General features: G+C 42.6%; 1 protein-coding gene across 8 annotated transcripts in view; it reads left to right on the top strand.

Moving 5' to 3' along the window:
• The window catches only part of RBMS3 (RNA binding motif single stranded interacting protein 3), a 989,419-nt gene that overhangs the window by 941,964 nt on the left and 32,916 nt on the right, over nt 1-14,539 (top strand). For 7 of the 8 annotated variants that reach the window (XM_075921984.2, XM_075921980.2, XM_075921985.2 and 4 more), the window contains one exon: nt 5,843-5,953. The exons of the other annotated variant lie outside the window; for it this stretch is intronic. In XM_075921984.2, the coding sequence (XP_075778099.1) occupies nt 5,843-5,953 (111 nt within the window). The remainder of the gene's footprint in view (nt 1-5,842; nt 5,954-14,539) is intronic. 8 annotated transcript variants of the gene reach the window in all.

Here is a 14,539-nt window from a genome sequence, read left to right as displayed (position 1 = left end):
TTTACACCCCAAAATTTCATCGCTCACCTGGCTACGATTAAGTTGTTTAAAAATGTGTGTTGCAATGGTAGAAAACAAATTTGTGTGTCTGAAAACTGTAAATAATGGGGGTACTTATAACTTTTTTTTAAAGGGGTACTTTATTTAAAAAAAAGGTTGAGAAACACTATGCTGGACATTGGAAGCTTTGAGATGATAATGTTTATATTTCTAGTCATCAGAAGATTAAACAAAAAATAAATATCTACAAGTATATTTCTTTTTGTGGGATACATATTTTCCCCTTTATTTTGTAGTTTTAATAATTTATTCACAATAACTGTGTTTTGCTCACTGAAAAGAAATGTTTTCTACTTGACTTTTCCACTGCATGTCTGGCACTTTTATTTACAATACTGAATCACAAAACTTTCCTTGCTGCAGTCCGTCCTTGATTGCCAGGCTCCTGAATTTATTCACTGGAATAGTGATCAGTCTGCCACCTCAATAATCAAACCAAGTTCCTCCAACTATGCCTTTTGCAACAGAAGTATTAGAAAGGTGAGCTAGGCTTTTGCTGTCCTTGGGAACCTCCCAGATTAATTGCTGCTACTACTGTTGGGAGTCTGTTCTTTCAGTGTACCAGACAGTGCTTTAATTGATCAGCCACACACATATGCTGTGAGAACGCACATGTGCATTTTTGCATGTCCTATCATAGTCAGGAGCTGAAATCATCCATCACTGATGTCTCTGAGGAAACAGGCTGTCTCCAGGGCAAAGGAGAAAACTGCTTGCAAAGATGCCTAGGATCATTTTTTTCTCTGTTAAAGTCAGTTCAAGCTTTAGTGTTTTGACACATAAAAATTACCTGATTCTGGCTCTTGACCATAATTGCATATTTTCATGAATTTTTATTATAACCAAATAGCATATTTGAAATTCAGGGACACATGTACTAAGATACCAAATCCAGGAGCAGGCCTAAAATCCCAGGCTACGGGAAGCAGAGTACTGGGCCAAAATGCAGTTTCCTGGGGCATGGTACTACCCCACTCTTGCGTTGAATCTCATATGAACTGTTGAAAAAGTTTATCTTACACCCAAAAGGTTTTCTAAGGGTCAATTCTCTGACACTTGTTAGAATAATAAGAAAATGGATTACAATTAGAACTATAAGTAGAACAGGGTGAAGGAAAAGAATATCATTTTAAAATTTGAGGAGAAGATGAAGATCTTATGAAGAAAATATTCATGATGGAGATTTGTAGAAATACTGATTTTAAGAGAGATCTTGCAACCAAAGGCTATGTCTACACTATGCGCTTATTTTGAAATAAACTATTTCAGAGTAATAACTCCCGGAACAGCTATTTCAAAATTACGTGTCCACACTACAAATGCCCATTGAAATATCGCAGATCTATATAGAAGTATCCCATACACACTGATTTGAGGCTGAATCGCATTTAAGGCCCCCTAGAAGCACTTCAAGCAAGGGCATCAGGAAAGCAGTCGCTTCCTAGAGCTGCTGCCTGATGCTATCTGAGGCTCATGCTCAATGGGACTCCCTTCTACAGCCGTGTCTCAGGCTCTTCATCTTTATCTGCCTCCTTGAGGGACAGTGAAGCCTTTTCACTGCCTGCTCTGGTTGCCCTTATGGACACCACAGTGTTCCAGCCATGGAGCCAGACCTGCTGCAATGTACTTGCTAGCACTTAGGCCTCTAGTCTGCAGGCTGCCCACGTGACACTGCAGGAACAGGACCTACAGCTCACTGCAGGGCACCTCCTCACCTCTTTTCACATGCTGCTCGTGCAACACAGCCCCTCCCACTTTCCCCTGCACACCACACACTGTCTCCTGGAGCAGTGGGACAACCAACAGTAGCTCCAGAACTTCTGCATGCGGAAGGACACCTTCCTGGATCTGTGCGAGTGGCTTGCCCCTGTCCTCAAGCAATGGGACACCCACATGAGACCCACCACCCTCCTCCAGAAACGAGTCGCCCTCACACTTTGGAAGCTTGCCACACCGGACAGCTATCGCTCTGTGGAGAATCAGTTCAGCATGGCGAGATAGACCATTGGGGCCATGCTTATGCAAGTATGACTCTCTTACTGTTCTCCCAGGAGGGTGCTGAACTGCTGGAATGGGGCTCCCTTGGGACACTGCCTCTCTGAAGGTTTTGCAGTCCTACCTTCTCAAAGCCCTGATGGAGCTGCTGAATTTGGGGGTTGCTCCTGCTGTGGAAGGGACTTAGGCTCGGGGAATTCCTGAGGGCTCTGGCAACCCTGTGATTCTCTGTTTGTATCCTCTTACAGGTGATGAGAGCCATCAACACCATCCTGCTGTGTAGGGTCGTCATCATGGCTGGCTTTGCTGCCATGGGCCTTAACTGTCCAGGGGGTATTGATGGCACCCTCATCCCTGCCAGGGCCCCCGATAACCAGACCTCCAAGTATATCAACCGAATGGAGTAGTTTTTAGTAGTCCTGCAGGCCCTCATGGATCACAGAGGCCAGTTCACCAACATCCACGTCAGGTGGTCGGGGAAGGCATCTTTAGAAATTCCAGTCTGTTCCAGAAGATGCACACTGGCACATTTTTCCCTGACTGCACCATTAGGGTCAGGGGCCGTGGACATGACGAGGTGTATCATGCAGGATGCAGCCTACCTCTTTCTCCCCTGGCTAATGAAGCCCTACACTGGATACCTGGACCCCCCACCAGGGAATGTTTCTATGTCAGGCTCAGCAGGGCCTGCATTGTGGTGGAGGGTGCCTTTGGGCATTTGTCGGGAGGTTCCTGCCTGGACCTTGGAGAGCGGAATGTTCCCCAGGTGGTGTCGGCCTTCTGTGTCCTGCACAGCCTGTGTGAGAACAAGGGGGAAAGGTTCTTGCCAGGCTGGGGGGCAGAGGCTTGCAAGGACCTTTGAGCAGTCATGCAACATTGCCATCCAGCAAGCCCATCAGGAGGCTGTATGCATCAAGAGGCCATGAGGGAGAGTTTCAGACAAAGACACCTGTGACACTCTCTCCTGGGCCTCCCCACATAGGGCCTATGTATTGCCCCTCTGTGCTTTTCCTATCTTTTCCCTTGGCCTCCCTTCACACCTTTCCTTTTCCCTCCCCTCCCGCACAGAAACAATAAACCACAGTTTTGTTTTGAAAGAATAAACTGGTTTTTTTTAATTTGGGGGTCAATATAACTGGGAAGGGACTGGTGAAAGAACCAGAGAGTGGGGAAGAGAGGGCTCAATTCTTTACCTTTCATGCGCACCTGCTCCTGGGTGCGCACGTGGCTCTCCTGGCCCAGGCTGTCGGCCTTAGATATTAGCATCCCTGTGCCTGGTGTGGTGTGGTTAGTCTCCTCTCCCCAGACCTCAGTAGGATCCAGGATCTCTGCACCAGACCAGGATGGTGCTCTCCTCTTCTGCCCCGAGCAGGGGCTTCGGAGCGGGCTGCCCGCTTGTTAGCAGCCCTGTGGGGCTCAGTGGGAGCACTGGGTTCAGCCATTGCTGCACACAAAGGTGGTGCTGCGTGGCATAGGGCTGGCAGGGCCTTCCTTCTTCCACAAGACCTTTCTCCTATGGCTGCAGCTTTAAAGCCTGCAGAGGAAGGGGAACTATAGAGTTCTGGTAGGTGTGGACAGAGTGGCCACCAGGACAGCTTTGAGAAGCCCTGGAGGTCAATTATCCCAAATTAACCACAGCTTCCCCATCTACCCACACCCTATTTTGAAATAACTATTTTGAAATGGGTGTTATTCCTTGTAAAATGAAGGTTTATTATTCCGGAATAAGAAGCCCATTATTTTGAAATCATTTCATGAGTTATTTCAATATAAAGATGTTAAGTAGACATGCCCAAAGTGAATAGTGACACTATTGCAGTTAATTTGAATGAATTCTTCTGTTGTCATTTCATCTCAGCTAACGTTAAAGGCAGTAGAGAAAATAAGAAGCACAAATAAGAAGGATTTGAAACTTACACACTAACAAGCCCATTGATGTATACAAGAATTCATAGTAGGACATCACAGTTATTCTTTGGAACATTATTTTTGCTCCATTTCTCTAGTGACTTAATGCACATGAATATGGTCTGGTATGTAACATAAAGCACGTGTGTGTATCCTACCTGCTGTAGTATCTTACAAAAGGGACCATTTGAACCAGAGCCCTGTTGATCATTGTGTCTAAGCGATTCATACATACATATCCAGGAATTGGTAAGATTTTCAAATAAGACATATGCAAAGAAAAAAAATGTTGTGAAGGAAAAAAAATGTTGTGCAGCTGAAAATATGGAAGACCTCACCTCTGGTCTCAGCCTTACAAAGGATTCCCAAGCATGAAAACTATACGTGAGGCAATCTCTTGAGAACCAGTGGCAATGGCTTTTAGAATTTATCAGCTTTTTTATCCTTAATGCTGACTTCCCCTGTATAGATTTGGGTCAAAAATATTTTGATGAAGAAAAGGGACAAACGTCTCACATAAATGTTCATGAAAAAATGTCCTGCTTTTTACTGGTTTTACTAGTGGGTCTGCATACAGTTTTACAGTGTATACAAACACACTTCAAGGAAAATCCACACTGTCCCAGTCGTTCTTCCAGGGTTCGATTTAGCGATATACTGAAGACCCGCTAATTCAAACTCAAAGGGTGCCCATGTCAGCACTGGTACTCCTGCTCCTCACGAGGAATAAGGGAAGCTGATGTGAGTGTTTGCTCCTGTCAGCATCCTGCTGTGTGGACGGTGATTTAAGATACTTTGACTCCAACTATGTAATTTACATAGTTGAAGTTGCGTATCTTAAGTTGACCTTCCCATTTAGTGTAGACCAGGCCTCAGAGTATACTGATTCATATTGAGAGATTGCTGGAAATATCTGAAATTATTTACCCTTGCTCAGTTATTCTTATGGCCAATCCTGTGCTCAACCAAATATGCGTGCCCTGTTCATCCTTACTAAGGAACATGAGGAATGCGATACATTCAGCCATTGGCAGAGAAAGAGGGAGCAAAGCACTCCATTCTTGAGACACCTCATCTAGCCCACACAGGGAGTCCAGTTTTGCATTTGGTAGCACTGGAGAGAGCCACAAGCAGCCTTGGACAAAGCCATGAGTATACTGACGTGGGATCTTTGATTGCTGAGAGAGCAAACGCTGATGAAAATTACAGAGCAGCTCTATCTAACAATTCTGTTTGGCATTCTCTCTCTTTTGTTTAGGGTCTTATTCTTGCCTCCTCTTATCTCCTGTTTGTTATTGATCTTTTTGGTGCCATGCAGTGCCAGTGGTGCATTTAAAACCTGTGTAAATGTATTTTTCAAAATAGGTGTTGCTCCCATAATGATTGTCAACAACTAGTCTTGCTTAATCAGCTGGAAAATGTCACAAACAAGAGTTCTTAAGGGAGTCTGAAAAACCCAAATTAATTGCCACTGTAGGTTAAATGTATCAGATACCAAAGGTTTTAAAAGCCAGGGGAAAATGGGGACATATGTGTGGTGTCTCTGAGTCAGATTGTTCCATACAGGATATGGAAAATGTAAATGACAGGCATTTTGCCATGTACAGAAGCATTCACCATAGACAGAACATATGTGTGTGTTAGAAGCAATGAAGCCAAAAATGACATTTAATTATAACTGGCATAGTATACCCTCACTAGTCATATATATATATATTTTTTTTTTCTTGGTTATCAATAGGAACACATTGTACGTCTCATGACACATAGATTAGTCTCTTTGTAAGATTAGTATTAAGCAGTCGCCAAATTCATTCATTTGAAAAACACTGAAGACTTTTTTTTAAAATGTTGAGGTGGAAATGATGTGTATTTGCAGGGTGCTGTGATAACACCAACAATGGACCACACCATGTCAATGCAGCCAGCAAGCATGATGGGCCCTCTGACCCAACAGATGAATCACCTTTCTTTGGGCACAACAGGAACGGTAAGTTTTGAGAATATGTTACGTCGTTTCTATTTTACAAAATGTGTTATTAATGTCTGAGTTCTCAAGGTCATTTCCTCTCATTTGAGTGTCCAATATTTCATTCTTTTTCTTTTAATATTTCCATGGCTCCTTTTTTGGCTTATTAATTTTTAACAGTTACATAGAAGATCTATTATATCCTTTATGTGAATTTTTCATAATATTTCATATCATGGCACTCCAGGCCTGTTTAACTCATAGGGAAAAAATTAACCATCTTTAACATAGTATAGTAGTTCATTCTATGAGTCTTGCTGTCATTTCTCTGGTGTATGGTGTATTTGTTTCTTCCTTATACTGTTATTTTACATACTTTATTGTGTCATCTATCCTTCCAGATCTGGTTCAAGTGAATTCCAACCTCAGTGGGTTTTTTCCCCTATTTTTGTTGATATATCAGACTTCATTCATCTTTCAGGATGCCTGAATATGCTGGTTCCTCAGTCTTTGCCATCTGTTTTATATGTTTCAGCCAATAAACAAAGCAAATAAAGATATGGTCTCAGTGGTTTTCTCACTATTATTATTTTCATTGGGCACAGGAACCTAAGGGAGGCGATTGTGGCTAGTAAGAATTTCTGTAAAGAAGTGAAGCTTGAGAAGATTCTTTAGTTTATTTAGACCAGCCTTTATGATTCCCTTGGGTGTGAACCATGGCAACTCCAGCCAAGCTAAGAAAAAGAATGCTACTCTGATTATCTCAGTTGAACCACATTTTGTGAACAATCTAAGATGTGAACTAAAAATTTCTGCTGTGCTCATATTTTTAAATTCCTCCTTTAAAAGTTTGCAACAAGGGGCTACAGTCGCAGGATATCTTTCAACCAGCTTGTTTTCAACAAACCAGCCAAAAAGTCATAAACAGTTCTGCTTCGTGTCGGAAGCAATCCGTCTCAATTTAATCTTAAGAGATTCCAATATGGAAAAAAAATTATTTAGAAGTCTTCTAGACATTTACTTCCTTAGACGAGCCATTTTCTGACCAGCGTAAAATACCTTTCAGCCAAAAAGCTGCCCTGGATGTGCCCAAATAAAGAATTTGCTCTAAACCTGATTGCAAGCCGCTGGTGCACGAAGGACTGTATGTTTCCAAAATGCTGGTGTTCAGCCCCTTCTGCAGCCAGCTCCACACAAGGGGGGAAGATTGCCCATAGTGTGGATTTGGCTGCGGTTGGGGTTGCAACCCTGCATTTTGGAAACATACAGTCCTCACCCAGAAGAGAACAGCAACCCTGGAGTGACTAGCATCCCCTGTGTACTACAGAAAGTATCTTTTCACTGAGTCCAAGTAGTGTAAAGGCTTGTAGGCATTGGCTCTTTGGGTGCTTAGGGGTTCAAGCACTCATGGGCTACGTCTACACTGGCCCCTTTTCCGGAAGGGGCATGTTAATTTCAGCCATCATAGTAGGGAAATGCGTGGGGGATTTAAATATCCCCCGCGGCATTTAAATAAAAATGTCCGCCGCTTTTTTCCGGCTTTTAGAAAAGCCGGAAAAGAGCGTCTACACTGGCCCTGATCCTCCGGAAAAAGCGCCCTTTTCCAGAGGATCTTATTCCTCCTTCAAAGTAGGAATAAGATCCTCCGGAAAAGGGCGCTTTTTCCGGAGGATCGGGGCCAGTGTAGATGCTCTTTTCCGGCTTTTAGAAAAGCCGGAAAAGAGCGTCTACACTGGCCCCGATCCTCCGGAAAAAGCGCCCTTTTCCGGAGGATCTTATTCCTCCTTCAAAGTATTCCTTATTCCTCCTTCTAAAAGCCGGAAAAAAGCGGCGGACATTTTTATTTAAATGCCGCGGGGGATATTTAAATCCCCCGCACATTTCCCTACTACGATGGCTGAAATTAACATGCCCCTTCCGGAAAAGGGGCCAATGTAGACGAGCCCATGGAGAACAAACAGGATGTTCTGAACTCACAGGGCTAGCTGGGGCTGCTACTCAGGTGGCCTTGGGGCTGGCTACCAACCAGCTCGTTTCACGAGTCATAAGGGATCGGTTGGCAAAGGCTTCCCCAACTGACAGATCCACGTGTAGACTGCCGCGCTGTGTCAGATCAGCTGATCGTCGGCACAGCGTGGCGGTCATGTTTATTTTAATGAAGCGGGGATCATTTAAATCCCCACTTCTTTGACTATGCCGAATAAATTAATTTACATGGCTCTATTGACGGAGCCATGTAGTCTAGACACACCCTAGCAGTGAACAACAGCAAGTTTTATTGGCTCAGGAAAGATCCTCCATATTCTTGAGTGCCATCTATTACCATCTTAGGGTATGTCTACACTACCCCGCTAGTTCGAACTAGGAGGGTAATGTAGGCATACCGCACTTGCAAATGAAGCCCGGGATTTGAATTTCCCGGGCTTCATTTGCATAAGCGGGGAGCCGCCATTTTTAAAACCCCGCTGGTTCGAACCCCGTGCAGCACGGCTACACGGGGCTCGAACAAGGTAGTTCGGACTAAGCTTCCTATTCCGAACTACCGGTACACCTAGGAAGCCTAGTCCGAACTACCTAGTTCGAGCCCCATGTAGCCGCGCTGCACGGGGTTCGAACCAGCGGGGTTTTAAAAATGGCGGCTCCCCGCTTATGCAAATGAAGCCCGGGAAATTCAAATCCCAGGCTTCATTTGCAAGTGCGGTATGCCTACATTACCCTGCTAATTCGAACTAGGAGGGTAGTGTAGACATACCCATATGTAGTAATGATCAACTATTTACATATATTTAGCGCTCTCTCTTATACAGAGTACTCCTGCAACAAAACGTATTGCATGTAAAGCCACTGAGGTGGCAGGCCAGGAGAGTGACTGGAAATCTCTATTTACTCAGATCCATTGGTTCCTGTATCCTTCTCCTGGAAAGTACAGCTACAGCAAATTGTCCAGCCCATAGGCTGGTGTAATTCTGGGAGGATGAGACTAATTACGGCAGCTCCAAAGAAGCTTTATATCATGACCTTGAGTTGTGAATGTAGATTCCCCCCTCGCCTCCCCTCACTTGCCATGCTCTGCACTTTATGCACATACAACCTCAATACTCATTGAAAATATAGTTTACAGCAACAGGGGTGCTGGCAGCATCTGCAGGCTCCAGGGCAAGGGGGGGCTGCGTACTTCTGGAAGGGGTGGAGAATCTGGCAGAAGAGGCAGTCAGCCCTCTGCGATACTTGGAGCATGTCATGGCAGCCCCCCAGACCAAAGAACTTCCTGGAGTGTGTAGCACAGCACTCTGGCAGCGATTTAAAGCTTCCGGGGCTCCAGCCACAGTAGCAGCAGCAGAGGCCTGGAGTCCTGGGCCCCTTTGAATCTCCTGAGGCAACTGCCTTCTTCCTTTCTTCCTTCCCTCCTCCAATCAGGAGGCCTGAATATAGTGACAAATGGGATGGTAGCACATCTCTGCCTGGAATCAGGAGTTTCACAGGAAATATGCCAGAGAACAGAATTCAGCTATCTCTTCACTCAAAAATAGCAGGAAACATTTGCATAGGTGTGCTGACTGTGCAAGTAAAGGAAACTTGAGTGTAAATAATATCACAATTGTGACAGAACCGAGACAACCCTAAAAATTCTGATTAAGGCTGACAATTCCTCCTCAGCGCCTGCTGTTACAATAAAAAGGAAGGCGCAAAGGCTTAACCTAAGGAGAGAGCCAGTTTTAACCCTGAATTTCGCTCTCCATTACCAGTTTATAATAAGTATGACATATATTCTAGTAAGCCTTGATTTCCTTATATGCATCCACAAGTAGCTTTTTTCTTCAAATGGTATTTTACTGATATAGCGCAGGGAGTGCATCTGCTCTGTATGGAAACACTGAAAGAATAGCATACGTGAGCATTTAATAATATATGGATGCTGGAATTGTTCCATCATCATCCTGTCACTCAAAATGTTTCTAACACTGTCATTGATCTGATGTCTGTTTTGCAGTTCAATGCAAGTCGTGATTGATAGCTTGGGTGGAAAACAATATAAAAACCCTTTAGAAAAACAAAGCTGTGCAGCCTGATCACAGCTTTCAGTCCCTACTGCTGGGCTCCTTTTACATTGGCAGTGACACTTGCAGCCATCAGCGGCACACATCTGCTATTTGAATGGAAAAGAATATTTGCTGTCTATGTCCCCTCTAAATCTCATTCCTGAAGGAGGCTTTATCGTCGGTACCCTGTTGCTTTTATTTTCAATTTGCATTTAAGGTGATGCTTTGGTTCCACTTATATCCCACATTCTGAGGCAGATTCCCTCGCCCCTCATTGGCAGATGTGCTTTTCTGGACATTTTTTTTTCTCTTTTGAAATTACTTCAGTGTAGCCCTATTTTATTTCAAACTTTTTGGGTCCATGCCAAGGGGAGAGTGAGTGGAAGCCAGATTTTAGACTGAAACTGCTTGCTCAACTGTGCTTTTTAATTGTTCTTCACACTCACAACTGGGCCATGTTAGCTTTGGCTTGCTTATTTAAAAGAAAATAGGAGAAACTTGCAGCACAAGCTCTTGATTCTTCTTTATAAATTGTACTTTTTACATTGTTCTGGATACCTCTGTATAAAATAATCAGTTGTGTATAAAAATTATACTAGTTTATCTCAGGGCTCTGATGATATTGCAAACCATCCTAACTCTGCTTTCATGGTTTACAATGTCACCCGAAATCCCTTGATGGAATAATAGGCATGTTATTCTGGTACATCATTTCTTATCTCTTATTTTGTTAGCTATTTCTGTTGCCACTAGAGCTTGATGATATCTCTAGAGCCTCTCAATGGAACAAGCTTGTTACAAGTTTCTTATCTGTTATTTCCTTTGGATACTTATATGGTCACTGGAGGTTTACAATGTCACCAAAAGCTCTCAATAGAATAAATGGCTTGTTTGTTTTATTAATCTTCAGTTCTTCTCGCTCTTGCTTTGGCCATGCAAAGTATATGATGTCACCAAATTCCACTAATGTTCAGAACTTCATTCCAAAATGATCTTGTCTGTTATTTTAATCATACATCATGTGGATTTCTAGGAGCAACATTTCTTTACAGTCTTAATCTTGAATCTCCCTGTTTTTGTTTTACTCTCTCCGTTATTGGCTTGGAGAGTACAAAACTGGGCCAACAGCAAATGAAGTTAAAGTATGGTGCAAGCTGATACTAAGTAGATCACCCTTATCCTTTTTCTCAACCTAGGTCCTGGGCAAATGAAAAAGATTAGCTGCATATTGCAGTTTGGGGAAACAGATTCTTTCAAAGATAAATTAAACTCTTTGGCAAAGACTAGGATAATCTCTGTAAGTGTAACCATTCTGCTTCATTACATGAGTGTAATGTAAAATAACACACAGTATAGTCTCAGAAGGATAGCTATGTTAGTCTGTATCTTTAAAAACAGCGAGTAGTCCTGTGGCACCTTATGGTATATGGACACTAGGTGCGTTAATTCGAGCTAGGTAGGCAAATCAGGCAACGGGAGTTGCAAATGAAGCCCAGGATTTAAATATCCCGGGCTTTATTTTCATGTTCCCATCCGGCCACCATTTTTAAATCTCCCTTAGTTCGAACAAACTGCCTGCGGCTACACGCAGCAGTTTAAAGTTAATCCGAACTAAGGGGGATTTAAAAATGGCGGCCAGACGGGGACATGCAAATAAAGCCCGGGATATTTAAATCCCGGGCTTCATTTGCAACTCCCGTTGCCTGATTTGCCTACCTAGCTCGAATTAACGAGCTAGTGTAGACATACCCTTAGAGACTAACAAATATATTATTAGATCATGAGCTTTCATGAGTAAAACCCACTTCATCAGGTGAGTTGGAGTGGAAAATACAGTATCCAAGGCAAAATCAGTTACTTATCAAGTGTAGGACCTGTGTTAATGAATCTAAGGAAGTAGGCTGGATGTATCCCATTTATAGCTATAGATGTGAAAATGTGAATATCTAAGGTTGGGGAAATTGAGTCTGGAGTGCATTAACTACTTAATATCTTTACTCAAACCCAAGTTTGACACTGTTAACCTGGGCTTGAAAAAAAATATTAACTGGTTAATGCACTATATTTGTTACTTACTAAGCCCTGGTCTACACTAGGGAGTTATTTCAAAATAACCCCCCTTTTTTCGAAATAGTAAGTAGAGCATCCACAATACCAAGTCTTTTATTTTGAAATAACGGGCTAGCTATTTGGAAATCTGTATGCCTACTTTCCTTGGGGAATCATGCTTATTTCAAGTTATTTTGGGAGTTATTTTGAATTTAGTTATTTTGAAATGATTTCCTAGTATAGACATGCCCTAAGGTGCCACAGGACTCCTTGTTGTTTTTAAATAGTATAGTGTTCATCTGTTCTACAGTTTTAAGTAAAAGAGAGGATAGTCAATGAAATTGAAAGTCACCAAATTTAATATCAAAATAACTTTGATTCAGCAGCTAATCAATCTCTAGAATTTGCTGCTACCAGGTATTAGTAAGACAGATAGGTGAGCAAGGTGTTTAAAATGGAATTACAGTCCCAACTACTAAGTAAAAAAAACCTAAAGAGGATGTAATTTCTTATGGTTCAGAATATGATCAGTAGCTGGGAATTGCAAGGAAAGCCATTTTTAAATTAGAACTGAATAACTAATTCATTGCATGATTTTCATCTCCCTTTTTTCTTCTAAAGTATTGAACACTTTAAGTTCCCATTGGCTGCAAGCTGCTTCTATTCAGATGCCTAAATCTGGGTTCAGAAACTGATATTTAGCCACACAGGTTTGAAAAGGTTGGCCATGGGTCACATGATATATTTCTGCTCCTTTACTGGCTGAGTTGAATTCTTAAAATACAATTCCTGGTGTGACCTCCTGCATTTATGAACTAAGCATTCACTTTCTAAGAACATTCTGTGCTATAGTATTTGCCTACAATGTGCTTTGTTTCTGCAAATACTCCTTCCAGGAAATTTAGTAACTAAACTATTCAGAGAAAGGGAAAATAAAAGAGTCACAAACACAGATGGTGGAGATTCAGTTTTTGATTCAAGAAAACATTAACAGAATATTCTGGAGTATTTCTTGAGTAGTAAATTACTGCCATCTGCACAAATGAACAGATATTTTGTTAAAACTCTTTCCCTGCCTGTGATGCATCAGCTAATAGCCATTATTGGATGCAGGATTAGTCCGATCTAAAGCCTCTTCTCACGAACGGACACTAGCCTCTAGATGTTTGTGCTAAGAAGTTAAATTGATGTATAGAGAAATGATAATGCAAATGCAAATCAAAACATTAAAGTAGTGGCTAAAATGTAAGACATTGCTATACATTTTATTTTCATCACCCTGCAAATCTGGTGCTATATGAGCCAAATGTGTTCAACAGACTTCAGTAGTCTGTGAACCTGAGTGCTCAGAGACTGGTTTTACCTCTATGTCTTTGCTGTCACGCTATGCTTTGTTGTTAGAAGTGGCACTAGTAGAAATATGAAGGGCCATTGAGACTATAATTCAAAGCATTCTCTTAAAAACATGTACATCACTTAGAAATAGGCATTTACCTCTCAGTAAAACTCCATTATATCAAAACACAGAATGAATACTGAAATGTGTAAACTGTATTGTGCCCAGCACTAATTTACAACATATCCTGAAAAGGGTCACCAGTTTCAGTACATGATCTTCAGCCATATTCTCTGAAATTGTTATTGTTGTATTTATTACTGTAGTGCCTCAGGGACAACCAGGAGTGAGGCCCATCGTGCTAGGCACAGTACACACACAGCGTATTAGACAGTCCCTGCCCCAAGAACTTACAATCTGAATAGATCAGACACACACAGGGTAGGGGAAAGGGATAAAATGTACAAGCAGTGTGTGATTATATGATGGCCTCCACATATTATATTTGTAATTGCCTCAATTCGGTTGTTTTAAATTTTTGTGTGGGGTATAGCAACGAGGGAAATCGCTAAACAGAAAGCCAAAGGAAGGAGATGTAGGTAAGGGGGACAGGGCAATAGAAAAAGAGAGGAAGACAGGCCCATATGTAGGAATTTCTGTGTGAGGAGGAGGTGCTTCTTTTGTAAATGTGGAACTCAAGGGTGTGAATGCATCCCTCATGGTCTCCCACGTAAGTGGGGAAATCAACTCCAGCCTTTTCCTGGCTAGACAGATCATGGGGGAGGGAGGCTCCAGCAGTGCACCAGTCCTGTCTTCCCCTGGCTGGCCGGAGCATGCTTATTTGGGGGATGATGGAGGGGGTATGCTTTTGCACCCTTCGTATCCTCACCCTCCTCCCCGCATACAGGCCTGGAGAAGAACCCACACACACACACACACACACACACACAGTCATTGAGCTGTGAACATGTTAACAAGCCCTGAAATCCCTGACTGGATTCTGCCTTTGAGAGCAAAAAGTAAGACAGTAAATGCAAGGGAGATAGCGGCTGGGCTGCTTTCCAGGTTGTGCTTTCATGACGTTAGATGTTTCTGGAGTTGAACTGTTTATATTAGGGGTCTCAAACTCCTGGCCCACAGGCCAGTCCCAACTGGAGCGACTGAGCAATCTGGCCCAGGACT

Source organism: Pelodiscus sinensis, chromosome 2, assembly GCF_052426305.1.
Source record: "Pelodiscus sinensis isolate ZL-2025 chromosome 2, ASM5242630v1, whole genome shotgun sequence".
NCBI lineage: Eukaryota > Metazoa > Chordata > Testudines > Trionychidae > Pelodiscus > Pelodiscus sinensis.
This window is presented reverse-complemented; position numbering and strand designations above follow the sequence as displayed.